General features: G+C 41.2%; 1 protein-coding gene across 2 annotated transcripts in view; it reads right to left on the bottom strand.

Moving 5' to 3' along the window:
- PRMT3 (protein arginine methyltransferase 3) overlaps positions 1–16245 on the bottom strand; it is a 59908-nt gene that overhangs the window by 40351 nt on the left and 3312 nt on the right. For both annotated transcript variants that reach the window (XM_077929562.1, XM_077929571.1), the window contains exons 5-10: positions 15500–15602; positions 15033–15186; positions 11443–11572; positions 5741–5806; positions 1843–1964; positions 67–166 (exon numbers count right to left, since the gene is read on the bottom strand). In XM_077929562.1, the coding sequence (XP_077785688.1) occupies positions 67–166; positions 1843–1964; positions 5741–5806; positions 11443–11572; positions 15033–15186; positions 15500–15602 (675 nt within the window). The remainder of the gene's footprint in view (positions 1–66; positions 167–1842; positions 1965–5740; positions 5807–11442; positions 11573–15032; positions 15187–15499; positions 15603–16245) is intronic.

Here is a 16245-nt window from a genome sequence, read left to right as displayed (position 1 = left end):
CAAAGTTCACTAAAATCAGATCAAGTATTGCTGATAAAATCTAAGAGAACATATTTGTGCACTCACCATCCACTCGGATATGACAACATCCACTTTGTCAACGGGCAAATCAACTTCTTCAATTCTTCCTTTGATCAAAGAAATAGTATCTCCCAGTCCATTGAGTCTGCAAGCACAACGCTGAGAATGTTACACACCTTCTGGTCAAGATTCACAAGTGCTCCAACAATAGCATTACCCTAACAGACCCACAAAAGAACGATAAGGGGGGGAAATGGCAGTGATGATGCTCAGGAATTTAGCAATGGACTTTTTACCACGTGAGATATCAAAATGATTTATTTTATACATAGTCAATGAAATAGGGCATCGCAGAAGTGAACAAAGATACAGCACCTAGGGGGACTGTACATGCTGAACAATGAGCCCAGTCTCTGCCCTCCATGTAAATTAAAGTACATTCATGGCGGCACTCAAGGTACTTTGGCCTCTGGTGACTGATTACTGATCAATGGGGATTGACCAACCTTCACTGCCAATCACTTCTCAGCTTAGGCAGACATTCCAGGAAATCCTCAGTTTGAACAAGAAAATCATGGCCAACAGCCCTGGAACAAGCCAGGATATGAAAACAATTTAACAATGGCTTCATATCATGGCTTGCTCTGAAGCCATTAACCATAGTTTCCCAGTATGGATTGAATAGTTCTGGGCTTGTTCACTCACAAACACAATAGGGAAAGTGTGGTGATTCAATGGGGGCATGGAAGGTGCACTCATATATCTCAACTTAAGCCAAGATAAGATCTTCTGAATGCATACTATGTATTCAAAATGGGTGGCTGTGACAGCTACTTTGAAAGTCTGTAACAAGACTCTTACAAATTGTTTTAATGTGAATTAGAGACAAATGAAACAATTTTACGATCAGCAGATGTAACCTTAGAGCAACTGTTCACTGGGTACTCCTAGAAATCATTCATCACTGTCATAAGATTAGTTCTTTTAATCCCACTTTTGCCCCTACCATGGCATGCAAATCAAACAACTCCAAAACTGTTGCGCTGACAGGTATTTTCATAATTATCTCAGATACAAAGTGTAGCAAGGTCTTCCTGTACTCCGTAATGAAGGAATAAAAAATTAGTCCAAATGGCAGTTTCTTAATGCAACAGCTGCCTGCAGCACTTCAGAAAAAGGATAAGCCTAGATAACTGGTCTTTGTAAAAACTGCAGTTCCATTATAGAGGTATTGCACACATCATGTAACGTGCTCAAACCCACCAATTTGAGCAGGATCTGAAAAAATTAATTGCCTTAACTGCAATGGTAGTCCTTTCTACATCTTGCACCTTAAGAGCTAGAAATACATGCAATGAGATGTCCATATATGAGCTTATTTGCCAAGGTCTTTACAATATCCCAAAGTGGGTATAGAATACAAGCAATATAAAAAACAGGGTTGAAATCTAATTACAATGTTGTGAAAGGCAGCTGTTTTGCCACTTTAGGTGCAAATGTTGTTTTCCTTTCCTCATTAAGTGAGGAAAGGCACTAGAGTGAGTGCTAGAGGCACCTAAACATTGGGCCATGTCCCTGGATCCCATAATTTGCCGCCCATGACTTAGTGGTGAATTTAAATAAAGGCTTTGCTGACAGTACAGAAAGTGAACTACGCAACAGCATCCCTTGCCAGTAAGCCAGGCAATGTACAGGGGACAATTAGTGTTACTTAAAAATATAAAGTGCTACACTCTTAAATGCAGATGGGCACCCAAAAATGGGTGCGTACATAGTGAAGAATATTATCGCAGGGAATTCAAGTTTCTAAAATTATCTTACCTAATGATGTCCATAGCTTGATAGATAATTTCAGACTGGTCTACTCCTATCACCTTCTTTGCACCTGCTTTGGCAGCAAACATGGAAAGGATTCCAGTTCCACAACCAACATCCAGGACAATCTAACAGAAAAAAGAAAGAAAGAATTAGTGTGGCAATACTTGGCGATGCTACAAAGCCATTATAATGGAGCCCCAAATCCTATTTGTGAAAGTGTGCAAGTTTCCAGTAAAAAGTAAATAAGAAACACAATGGATTAAATTCTCAGGAGAGCAAAGAATACAGTCATACCTTGAGTTACAGACGCTCCAGATTGTGTAGTTTTGGGTTGCGCACCGCGCCAAACCCGGAAGTACTGGAATGGGCTACTTCCGGGTTTCGGCGCTCGCGCAGAAGCGCTAAATCGTGCTTTGCGCATGTGCAGAAGTGCCGAATTGCGACCTGCACGTGCGCAGACGTGCGCTGCGGGTTGTGAACGTGCCTCCCGCCCGGATCACGTTCGCAACCCGAGCATCCACTGTACACCTCATAGCAGATATAGAGAACCTGTACTCGTCCAAGTGGACTCCCAACTCCCATCAGCCCCAACCAGCATGGACAGCAGTCAGGGATAATGGGAATTTTAGTCTCGCAACGTTCAGACATCTACAGGTTCTTCACTTTCTGCCACACAGATCGCATGCAGCTATTGAAACAATTTCTGCAGAGTGTTGCAAGCTATACTGAGAAATCTGAACAACTTGGCATTAAACAATATTAAAAAAACACATTTCAATCTCTCACAGGTTGAACCCACACAACCCCCAGGCAAATAATATACTTATGGTGCCTCTGAAATCTCGTTGCAATTCCAAAACATTCAAAATCAGCAATACCAGCACCACAGTGCAGCTAGGTAAGAATGTTACTTGTCCAACATACTGGGACAGTACAATAAAGCATATCATTCCTATGATAAATTCAAGCCATCTATGTAGAATATGTGGTCCAATACTGAGCTAACATGACTGTGTATCATACATATGTATGTGCATGTCCACACACAGGCCTAAATTCAACTAACCTGGCACATTAGGAGAAACCAGTGTAAGGGCTCCTGCTAGTGCAATGGGGCTTACTCCCTCCCATGTGCCTCCCCCAAATATGCTCTGGAGAGCCAGAAGAACCCCCAGAATAACATGTAGGAGAGGGAGGATTGTTCTGCCTGGCAAAGGAGAAATGCTTGCACTGATGAAACGATTAGAAGAGTGCAACACTGAATTCACTGAAGGCAGCCCTGTTCAGGGAAGTTTTTAATGTGTGATATTTTAGTGTATTTTTGGTTTCTATGGAAGCCGCCCAGAGTGGCTGGGGAAACGCAGCCAGATGGGTGGGGTACAAATAATAAATTATTATTATTATTATTCCTCCCACAGAACACCCACCTATATTCATTTGAAAACAAGCTGAGCTGGCGAGCATGGGGGGGGGGGGGCGGAGAATATAAGACAGATGCCCAGATAACTGGACACACAAGTGTTCAGCCACCAGATAATTATTCAGACTGCCAGCATCTGATGGAGGGCTCTGACTGTATTCCAGTGGTGCCATTTACAGGTCTGTAATTAAAGGCCTGTCAGCTTTTTTTCATTATAGACCCTTCAGTGATTTTTTTCACCAGAGAGATTTCCAAGCTGAATAGCAAACGCTATGATGAGGTGTTTTGTTTTTGTTTTTTTAAATAATCACAAAAAATCAGAGAGGAAGATCATTTGGGTTAGGCATAAAGCAGCAGTTTGCTTACAGCAGTGAACTTCCAAGTGTAGATTAAAGATCTGAAGAAGTACCTAGATATTTAGGTTAGGTATTATGACTGCAGCATTCTTAACTGTCTGGCTAGTTTATCCTCCTGCTTATATACTGCTATGTTCTTTACACACTCCATTATAAATATAAATACAACATGTATCAATATACAGTGGTACCTCGGGTTACATACGCTTCAGGTTACAGCTTCCACTAACCCAGAAATAGTGCTTCAGGTTAAGAACTTTGCTTCAGGATGAGAACAGAAATCGTGCTCCGGTGGCGCAGCGGCAGGCCTCATTAGCTAAAGTGGTACCTCAGGTTAAGAACAGTTTCAGGTTAAGAACGGACCTCCGGAACAAATTAAGTTCTTAACCTGAGGTACCACTGTATAGCACGGTATCTCATTCAATCCTTTATGTTTGTTTTTTTACAACAGCTAATGGTAGCTGATGATACACTGCATCAAGAATCATGAGAATGATACTGCAACTGGATGCATCACCATGTAAAAGGTAAAGCAACCCATTTCACCTTGTCATCTGTCAGTCAAGTATATAAAGACTGGCTTTGGGGAGAAGTTTGTTGTTGAAAAGTTCAAAATTACATTCAATTTCATCCTATTAAATGCATGAAATCCCTGAACATTTAGCCTCACATTTCTGAATGCAAGGCTACCCTCAAATATGGTAATGTTAATCATTATTTATGTAGGGTCAGTGACAAACCATCAACAGGGTCTTGACAGAGAAACTGGTGTTCCAGGTTTTTGTTCTGACAGGTATCAAAAAAACCTCTCTCAATCCCCCCCCCCAAAAAAGGACAGTCCTTAAACCAATGGGTAGGCAAGCTGTTCGTCACACCTTTGGTCAGCCCCAAGATAGCTGACACTGCTACTTCTATGTTTCTTAATTCACCTGAAATATATTCAGACTTACTCAGTATATTTTTTTTAATTATGGAAGTGGCAGATAAAGTAGAATGGGTGGCTGCTGGAACTGGTCTGCTTACTTCCTTCTGCCAATTTTACAACATTGGCAAAATTAAAATGCTTGCAGTTGGAGAAGGAAACGTGAGATTGTCACTAGAAATCCACACAACTATGAGGATGAACCTTGCTCCCTCTCCAGCTCCGAGGCAGAGGACAGGAGTGGACTTCTCAAAGAGGCAAAGCACAAGACTGAGGACAACAAACTGCTCCCCATCCAAGGACTCTGGTTGCTTAACAAGGCCAGGCAAAAACTGTGAACGCAGAATAAATATGTTGTTGAAATGTTCCCAAATAAATTAACTTGCATTATGGGAAAAAAAAATCAGGAATCTGTTCTTTAACGTATTTTAACCGGGGCATAGAAGTGTAGTGCCAATATGTATCTGTATGGAATATATGGACAGGCCTTTCATTGAGGGCACGTCACTGACATTATATATGCTCTGCCAAGGGCCAATGAAGGAGACAATGGAAAAGGCCCAGCAGTGGGTCCCTGCTGTATGTGTTTAGGGGGAACAGATTGTGCCATGTATTTAGAGCATTCTTCTCTTTCATGCACTTATCCTTGTTCCTTGGTAGCTCCATATAACAGCAGAATACAGTCCCCAGCAAAGACAGATAACAGCAACAATGGATTTTTATACACTGCCCAGGAAAGCCTAATTTATGTGGGTATCAGTCACAAGAAAACAATGGAATCTGAACTATTTCCAGAACCCAATTCCTTAGGGATGGCCATGACGCCTTTATCATGCAAGATACAGGTTAGAAATTACCTTGAATTACTGTAAATAAGTGTATATGTGGCCTATTTCAGATGCCACTTAAAGAACAGTAGACGAGGAAAGGTTTAACAAAACGATGCCATCATAATTAATGAACACTCAAAGACAGCACACTGAACAATGACAATGCTGATCAGCAATTTCTCTTATCAGTGCTCTGCACCCTCCAGCAGTATAATAATACTCTCTGTGTAATAGAACCCAAGTACATTGAATCAAAGCCCTGTCAAAGCATCCGTCTCCCAATTCTAGAAAGAATGCAATCCAAGAGGCTTTTATTACCGCAGAGAGTCCCATACCGCAAGAACATTAAGAGCTTTAAAGCTGGCCCACTTACCTTATCTCTAAAGATGTGGGCGTTTTGATATATGAAGTCACGATAGCTTTCTGTGCGTACTTTATCCTATTTAAAATAAAAAAGATGTGTTCAGAGCACAGTTTACTAAAGAGGAATAAAATGCTTTTGTCACCTTTCCAATGCTCCCCACCGTATTCCATTTTTAAAAAACAAACAAACAAACCAAGTTTTGGATTTTTCTAAGCAGAGGCATGTTTAACGGTCCTTTTAAAAAAAATAATAATCAGGAAGTAGCAAATTCATGTCTAGCCTGTTATGGCAACATTGGCAAAGTTAGTGGGTATAAATGAAATACTGAAGTTTTGTTGTACCAAGATATAACCCATCCCTTTTACTCATAAGGAAATATTTAATGTATGGTTCATATATATCTTCCCCCACATTGCTTCTTGAGTGCAGTCCAACACAAATCTTATTGAATATTAGTACCTGGGGTATGAATGACTGAAGTCATATTAAACGAGAAAAGTAATATATGGCTTCTATTTGTAAATAAGGCCACTGGTCAGCTCTAGGTAGCAAAGCATGCTGTTCTAGGAGAAATCTTGTTTTCAGCAAATGCATATAAACCAAGAAAAGGTACATAGCCAAGTGAATCTCAGAAGCTGTGCAAGTCACTCTACAAAATGCCAAGCTCAGAAAAAGCCTCCAGTGCCCACTCAGCGTGACTAGAGATATACTGGTGTTTTTCCAGTTCGCGCACCTGAATTGATGTAGTACATCGGTACGTGATCTGGCTATGTAGCTTGTCTCTGCAACCAACTAACATCACTCCTTTTAATATGCGTAGGCAGGGAGAAAGACTGCCAGCAAGCCATATGCTTTACTATCCCTGCAAATGGCTAGAGAACCAATCAGCCAAGCAAAGGTTTTTATTTTTAGCTCCTTATGACAGCGGTCAAAAAAAGAAGAGAAGGGAGTATAAAGTGCGCAGAGAACAGCTAAAAAAAGGCAAGAACCTTTGCTTGCATACAAATTGGACACTGCAGCACTGGATGCAATGCTAAAACGCTGAAAGTACAATTCTCTGCAGCAACCAATATTCCAGTGCTTGAGTTTGTAAAAGCAAAATAACAACTACAGCTAGACTACCATATCTGTAAGCTTCTGTAAATTTATAAATAAGAATTTGAGAATGCAACATGAAATGGTTGTTTATAAAGATTTTAACATATTGAAAAAACAAGCAACCTTTAGGTTACAAATCTTCTATGGTAGGTATGGAGAACTCATCCTTCCAAAAGTTGCTGAACTACAACTCCCATCATCACTGACCATTGGCCACAGTTGCTAGAGCTCATGGAAGTTGTAGTTCTGCAACATCTGGAGAGCCACAGGTTCCCAACACCCTATTCAGGGCTTTAGCTATCTAAAAGGACCACCTCTTGCATGAACCCAGGTGCTGTCAAGAGCTGCAGCCATCAGGAAAGGCCATGCTATGCATCTCTGTGCCATGTGAGATGCAGAGAATGGAAACGTGGGACTGGTCCTTCCCATCAGCAGTGCAAGGTTTATGGAACTTACTGCCCTATGATATTTATCTCACTGGGCATATGCAGAGAGCAAGTAAAAAGAACCTTGGTTGAATGTGCATTTTATAGCACTTTGTGGTGTTCTTGATGCTATTTACTTTATACTACTGCTGGAAAACTGACCAGTTGCCTGAGCTGGTATAAGGCAATCTAGTTCAAGAGTCTACGCTGCCTGGCAGCAGCTCCCCAAGGACTAGGTAAGACATTTTCCCAGTCTGACCTGCAGAAGCCAGGTACTGTGTGCAAACAGTCCCATAACTAAGCTATGCCACTTAGTTATGGTCCTTGCCAATTTCAAATTGTTGTTTAGTTATTGTTTCGCATCACTGATTGTAAGACATCTTGAGGATTCAACTTGGGTGGAAGGTGTAAGTTATATATAAAACAAAACAAAACAAAACAAAACAGAGCATTTCAGTATTGCTTACTGCAAACATCTGAAATGAAGTGATTCATTTGGGTCTCTTTTAATGCTCATTTTTGAGGATTAGGAGCTATTTATTTATTTGCGTCCACTACTTTGACACTCTATTACATAAGACTGCCTAAGATTAAAATTCTCTTTGTCTGTCACAAGAGCTGTCAAGTGTGAATCTCTCAGACTTCCACCCTCACTACTTTTTGCTACCTGAACTTAATCAATAGATTTCCAACTGCTGTCTTCACTACATGCACGGCTGCTCAGGAAACCTCTAGTCATTTATTTTGGGGCACTGTTAACTCCTCTCCCCCCCCCTCCATCTACCACTGCCCCCTCTGCTTCTGTGTAGGAATAATATTCCTACACAGTAAAAAGCAGGAGGGAGAAAGACAGGGAATCCATTATATATGTTAAAGCCCAAATTCAAGTAGAAAAACAGACTATTTGCAATGCTGCAACAGCAAAAAAACTGGCAAACCTGGATCCTTGTGCAGAACAAATAGGGAAGTGCTTAAAACATAAGCAATATTTTCCATTTCAAACATATAAACGATAGTCTGACAAATCCAGTGTTAACAAGTCCGCCCTCCCCAACAATGGAAAAGGCATGTATATAAAAATTAACACTGAGTTAACACATCTAAATTAACACATCTGAGACCATGTGGAGCTTAATCACCCCTTAATTGCACATGAAAGGCTGTAGCTCAATGGCAGACCACATGCTTTGCATGAAAAAGGTCTTACGCTCAGAAGCTATATAAAGGGCTATATAGAATGGATATTTTGAATTGCCTTTCAGGCTAAGTCATCTTCGTAAGGTGGTTTACATATTATTTATTAGATTTATATACTGCATTTTATCAAAAGATCTCAGGGTTTTTCACAAGATAAAAACACAAGTAATTAAAACAAAAACAATAACTTCCCCTTCCCACACACATGTAAAAAGGCTGTAGAACATTAATCAGCCAAAGGCCTGGTTGAGGAGGAACATTTTCGCCTGGCACATAACGATATATATCATGAAAGCACCAGGCGAACCTCCCTGGGAACAGCATTCCAAAAATGGGGAGCACTGCAGAAAAGGCCAGTTCCCGTGTTATTGGACCTCACATGAAGAGCGGCCTCAGAGGATGAACACAGAGTCTAGGCAGGTTTATATGGGGAGAGGCGGTTCTTGAGGTATTATATATAGTCAATTTTTTAAAAAATCCAGTAAGATTACAAAACACTAAAACATAATAAACAAAACAGAAGTAGCAAAAATAACCATCAGATAAACCAACAGATTAATACTTCAACACCAAACTGAACAGTTTTTAAAAGATGGCAACATAAAGTTATCTATATGCAGACTGTAATATATACAGTGGTACCTCAGGTTACAGACACTTCAGGTTACAAACTCCGCTAACCCAGAAATAGTACCTCGGGTTAAGAACTTTGCTTCAGGATGAGAACAGAAATCAGACGGCGGCAGCGCAGCAGCAGCAGGAGACCCCATTAGCTGAAGTGGTACCTCAGGTTAAGAACAGTTTAAGGTTAAGAACAGACCTCCGGAATGAATTAAGTTCTTAAACCGCGGTACCACTGTAGGACTTCAGGGCTCTTACAAAGACTTGCAAGTAAGGGTACTGAACATATTTCTCAGGAAGGGTATTCCAGAGTTGCAGGGCCAGCATAGCAGCTCTTGCCGATGGATCTGATATTGGGGACTCTGATGCCAGCCTTAAGGCTTGGGCAGGTATGTGAGTGCAGGTGGTGTATCCAATAGCCTTCCAGGTTATGTAAGTTAGCCCTTTAGGAGGACTGCAAGCCTGTCCAGGATCACTTCTGTTCTACCACCCAGATCAGCAGATTTCTTGACCCACGATGTCTTTGTCTTGTACATTTGTCTACCACCATCTATCTCCAAGGTGTCCAAAACATCTGCTCAGGGCTTCTTCCACTGTCTTGGAACTGACAGATACAAAAGAGCTGCATGTCATCCACATACAGATGACAACCTCAGCTCAGACTTCTGGATCCCATGCTAACTTGCCTTCAAGCATTCCCTGATCTACAGTAATAAGCTGGGAACCTGGGTCCTCCAGATGTTGCTGCACTACACTCCTCATCACCCCTGACCATGGGCAATGTTGACTGGGAGTGATGGAAGATAGAGTTCAACAGCACCTAGAGAGTGACAGGTTCTACTACCCAATCTTTTTCGTATATATTGAAGATCTAAACCTACAATAGGCCCTGCACATAAATGAACTGTGTAAGCAGGGATCTACAAGATCCAGAAGGAAGAGGTGGAATATTTTCCATTGTAACAACTGAGTAGTATAAGAGCAAAGAATAACATAAATCAGAATCTAGAGTTCCAGTGACTTAACAGAACCTAGCATGTTAAATGCTTTCAGTTTTGTGGGAATGTTCAGGGTGGCAGGAGAGGATATATTGTTTATTAATATCCTTCCTAACTTGCGCTAGCAAGTTCCTTTACTTAGCAGAGTGCATTCCCCTTTAAAGAGCAGGAAACTAATTGCAGACTCGCGCGAGTTTCTTAAGACAATACGCAATTCAATCTGGCTTGTCCAGATTGAAATGCGTTCTAATTTCCTGGTAAGATCCCTTGAATCCCTCCTAAAAGAATAAAGACACCACAGTCTTGTTCATAAGCAATAAAAAGAAAATTTACTCACGATCAGGCAGAGCACAGTGTGATCCCTGAAGGCAGGCTTAAAGTTACAAGCATATACAAAGAGGTTTACCCCATATATGGGTTGACCTAATGACTGCAGTTAGCAGTCCAGGAAGTTTGCAGGACAAAAGGAAGATGGTAAAGAGGAGAGAGATTGGCAGCATGCCTTGGCCTTTTACCAGGTCTGGAAAGGTCACAGCCACCCACTAGTCACATGCAAGGAAGGGTGCTCCAGGCCGGGAGGAATAGGAAGTTTCCACTGGCTGGACGAAAAATTCCCTTGCATGTCCACTCTAGGAAAACAAGGAATGTTGTACTTGACTGGTCTCAGGGGATTACGTCCCACAAGTTTCACCTGCTGCCTAATCCTACGTGGATTTTTCTATATTACAATTATAGAGAATAGATATGTTGTTGTATCTTATTGTAAAACCCCCACGAAATAAAATTCTGATAACGGGGTAGCATAACACACACACACACAGGGTATTTTTTTAAATCTCTTGAACAAAAACATTTCTGACAAAGTTATGGATTGTTCTCATGAACAAAGTACATTTCAGGCCATCAGTACTTTCATCTTTCCATTTCAACCATCTACTTTTATAGCCACCAGGACCTACCATATCCAAATGAGCCGAAAGTAATTATATCCAAAGTGTCTTCCATTATGGAGATAAACAGAGTTGACTGTTTTCATTCCCGGCCAAAATGTTTTGGTGCTGCACTGCATCCCTCTGCAGGGAATCCACAAACCTTTACGACTGGCTTTCTGGACAGTGTAAAGGAAGGCTAGACTGTGCACGCCCCTTTGCATCTTGAGCCTGGGTGCTTATTCTTCCATAGTGTTCCCCCCTTCATGATTTTATTGTGAGTTTTTAATTTTATTTTTTACCTTTGCTTTGAACAGAGCAACAACCAGGAAGTACAGTCAGGGTTAAAAATGCAGCTAGCTATGCTGCAGTGTACTTATGAACAAACCCCCATGGCTTCCATCTTTATGGCGAGAAAGACATGCTTCTACTGGTTTGCTGACCTTTATCATCTCTTCATGGATCCCGTAGTGGCCATATGAGCTGAAGTAAACATCTTCCTCATCCTCTTTTAGGTCCGCAATGGCGCCACTCCTGACTTCTGTGTTCATCACGAAATCCTGGGCAAACTGTCTGTAATCAATTTGGAACAGACCCTTGAGACACGTTAAGGAGACCATAAAAAGGAATGCGGGGAGGGTGTGTGAAGAGAGAAAGCATGCAAGTTTCACGGGGCTATCATGGATCTGAAGCATGCTGAAGCTCCCCCTGCTGGCTGCTGTGGAGGACGCTGCAGCGTACAAAATTTGTATTCTCTTTGCATGCTAGCCTCAGTATTTTTCCACATTTCAGATTCCCTAGAACTCATGATTTGGAATCCTGACTTGCTATTTTCACAAGATACCTTCAAGATAAAAAGCCTTCCACATCAAGCCATTCAAAGTAGATGCTATCGTTAACCTTAAAAGCCACAACTATACCAAGGAGGACACACTTTTGAAGGTGTTCTTAAAAGGCAGGCAAACAAGCGGAGAAGCCAGGGATACAGATCCCCCACTTACCCAAATGGTATAGTACAAGATGTCCTTATTACGTATAATTGAAAATAATTAGCAATAAAACAGAAAATGATCTTTCAAGGACAAGCCATCGGCTATGGGAAAAGAAAAGGCAGCCATAAAAAGTACCATGTTTTCAAAGCGACTGTAGTATGCAGCTGGAAGAACAGCTCACTCACTTTAACAGCGCAATCCTACAGCAGCAGGGGACAAAGGATCTGCAGCAGAAAAAGTGCCAAATTCAAAGCCCTGCTGGTTTTATGCAGCTACGGCAGATGTTGGCAAGGGGGCTGGACTGGCATACCCCCAGCCCAAGAGAATGTTGCCCGAGGCCTTTGGATCCAAAGAACACGGGAGGGCTTGGGGTCCCCAATGCCCCCCTGATCTACTCCAAAACACCTTTTTGCTGTCACCACCACTGGAGAACTAATGACAGTATGGTGGCCATTTCCATGCCCACCACATGAAGGCGTGTAAAAGTGAATCTCATTCACCATCCATGGACCTCCCTCTCCGTAGAGAGAGAGAAGGTCCACATTTTAGGGATGGACAGTCCATCACTCTAAATGCTTATTTGCTTTTTCATTGTTCATTTTTCTATAATACGTTTAGACATTACTGCAGCAGTCCAGATTCTGTAAAGCCATTCTGAACCTGATGTGGCAATACTCCCCTTGCCCCCCAATTTATTTGCTGAACAAATCTGAAAGCAGTGAGAAGATCTGCTACCACTTCCAAATCAATGCCTAAAATGAAAGGTTTTAAATAGCCTAATATAACTTTTTTAGGTTGTGGAAATAATAAATATCTACTATTTTTCCTGATTAGATTCTGGGATGTGTTCTAAATGATCAGATATTCCCCATATATGTGTATAAAGTCTGTCAGTGGAACTCTAAATCTCCAACAATTCCTCTGCGTTGGTGAATACAATTACTTTGTAGAATTAATTTCTCCATTAAGTTCCAGGTTTTTTTGCAAGAGAAGGGGGCAATAAGTTGAAGAAGAGACTAGAGTAGCTGTGATCAGTGCATTACGAATTGAAACCATGGATTGTAGGAACAGCAACTACACCTTTCACTAGGAAATACCTCATCAAAACACTTAATTTTAGAGTTTCAAGTAGAACGTTTTTAAACAGCTTCTTCCAGTGGTGTAAAGCAGACATGCTGGTTTAGAATCTGGTTAACCACAGAGGTGGGAGGCCAATTAAAATGGTCAACCCCTAGAGACTGATGGATTGAAAGGGATTTCTGATGCCTCTGAGGGATTATAGCTGGCCATTCTGCTGATGGCCTGATCACTTCTGTGCTCCACGGATTAACGCAGGCGCTCCTAAGACCTTTTCCCCCCTACAAATGATTCCCAAAAGTTCCTTGGCTGACTGACGAGCTATGTTTATGGTGCCTGGCTGATGTTGCTCAGTGCCATCTAGCAGAGCCTTTCACATCATGGTCCTCAGAAAGTTACAAGAAGCCATGGAAGCCCACTGTGATCTGTTTGTGAAGAACTTTGCAGATTAAATTGTTCAGATCCATTTTGACTTGGACTCCAGCTTGCCAGCAGAGTAAGGAATCTGTCTGGCGGGCCTGGTGTTACAAATCCAGAGATTTGGGTTGCAAAGTCCTCAGCATACGCCCAACTCGCCCTCTCATTTTCATCTTATCCTAGGGAAGGAGCTGCAAGGCTGAATTGTGCTGTAACTCTGAAGGACTGGATAGGCTGCAAAGAAGCTGAAACTTAATGGAAACAAAACAGAACTATTTGTAAGCTGACTGTGTGACTCAGCACTGAGTTCACAGCCAATTCTGCATGAAGTTTTTTCTCTGAATGACCAGGTATGCATATTTGGAAGATAGGGAGGTATTCCTCAATCCAGATCTCACATTTGTTGCACATGGAGTTGTTTACTAAGGGTGTCCTTTTTCAAGCTTTGGCTGCTGTGCCAGGCACAGTCCTTCCAGACAAAACAGGCTTTGCCTTCATCGTTCATGCTCTAGTGACTGGCAGTTTAGACACATGTAATTCTGACAGTCTATGCGAGGCTATTCTTGAAAAAGCATTTGGACACTTCAATTACTGCAAAATCACAAAAGTCAAAATGATGGCATGAGCTAGGTGTTTTGATTCTATCATGCCATTTCTATAGGCTTAGTTAAAAGCACTGGTCTAAATATTTAAACCCCGTAACAACTTGGGAACTGCCTTCTACTGTATGTTCTTTCCCGCATGTTCCAATTGCCATCTGGGGTCCCGCTGCAAATCCCTCAAACTTGGAAGACAAGGCTGGTAGGCCAGCTAAAGGCAGGGACTGTTGTGGCTCCTACCCTATGGGACACCTTGCCAAGGAAATCCATCAGGCCCTATCACTATACTGCTTCAGGCAGCGGGTGAAGGCCTGGTCTTTTTCTACAAAAAAGGTATTTCCCTACTTGTGTTAATTTTGCTGAATCGGCTTTTAGGGATTATACCTTTTGCTCCATTTCTTCTACTTTATCTTAGCTGCCTTGGCTCTCCCTTGGATAAACAGGAGAGGTAGATCTTTTAAAAACTAAAAATAAAGTAAAATGCATCTTTCCCCTCCACATAACACCTCAGGAAACAGGATGTGCAAATCCCCCATTTATTTATTTATATTTTATTTTTAATTTCACGCAAGCGCTTTCACTCACTGCCTTCTTCTTCTTCTTCTCTAACAGCAAGCGCCGAACATTACTTCCAAATCCCCCATTTATAAGAAATTTAAACTTTCAAAATAGAAAGAGTACTGCAGGAACTGCCATGTCTGTGACATCCCTGCACTGTGGAATAGGAATGGCAGCTGTACTATTTGTTTGCAGAAGCCTGCTTCTCAACAACTTAGCCAGAGACTCGGTTTCTCTGTCAACACATATATCTGAATTTCATAAGGAACGTACTAACCTCTTTCTAATCCATTCAGATGAAGCACCATCCTGCTGAGTTTCTAGTGGCCTAAGTGCTAAAAGATGCTTCAGTCTAATAGATACTAGAGTAAAAGGCTCTCTGGCCAATACCTCATTTTTTGAAGATCTTCTTGGGCTCTGGCCAATGCTGCTTCTGCCAGCTCTGCTTTGTGCTCTGCATGTTTCAAACGCTCAATGGGAGACGAAGTCTCAGTTAGTCCATTAGAACAAAAGATGTCAGTGGAGTCAAGGAGATCTTCTATATCTGGAAATGAACCAAGAGAATTTATCACACAGTGTGCAAATATTAAGAGTTACTGCTTGGGATCCAAATAACTGCATGGCTTGTTCTGTACGCCAATAAGGCTATATTTATTACCACATTTTGTAAGTCTATTTATATCCCATCTTTCCTCTAAGGTGCTCAGTCTAAACATAGAATGCCAACTATGTTCATCTGAAGATATGAGAGGTTTTTCTTGGCCTAGAATATATCCACCCTTTAAACCATCAGTATATAAATTTGCACATTTTCATCATCTATAAGTATACAAATTTAAAATTAAAAAGAACCCTACCAAACTGGAGTAAGAGGTCATCTTCCAAGACAGGCTTCAGATATTTCTCTTCCTCCCAAGGAAATGGGGTACTGATAGAACTAAAATACTCTACAGTTGGTTTCTGAAATAAAAAATGAATATTCTGTATAACGTTCTTAACATGTTTAAACTATGCTTAATGTTGTAAAAATATCCTTATAGTCACCTCAGAAGGAAAATAATGAAAAAGTCTGGTATCAAACCTGAACTCTAACAAGTATTAACTGAGAGCTTGGGCAAGTAACTGTAGTGATCCAAAATGCTGAATCTTTCTTGCTATTTGTACGCTAGACCAGCCCAATCCATTTTGGCACCCACCTGAGGTGGATCCCAAAATGGTGCCCACCATTTTGGTGAGGGAAGAACTACAGCAGGAATAAGGGGATATGTGGAAATTGACATCAGAATCTGCTGTCCCTGAGGGTTCTTAAAATTGTATTCAAGCCCTACCAGTGGCATAAAATGAGAAAAACAGTATATATGATACACATTTGCCATACATTCTACATCTGAACAGCACCTCTCTCTCTCCCCATTGCACATCTTACCATACCCAAATCTGCAGCCTTAATATATTTTACATGTACAAATTTAAGTAGACAAATTCTAAGTATGAAAACAAAGGATAGTAATTGCATGTTTAGAAAAAAGTGCACCGTTTTCCTCATAAACCTATTACTAAACTTTAAACCAATGCTGACTAGCATGCCTTTGAAGAGACATAA

This window comes from Podarcis muralis, chromosome 1, assembly GCF_964188315.1.
Source record: "Podarcis muralis chromosome 1, rPodMur119.hap1.1, whole genome shotgun sequence".
Lineage (NCBI taxonomy): Eukaryota > Metazoa > Chordata > Lepidosauria > Squamata > Lacertidae > Podarcis > Podarcis muralis.
The sequence above is the reverse complement of the archived record's forward strand: the minus strand, read 5'-3'. Positions and strand labels throughout refer to the sequence as shown.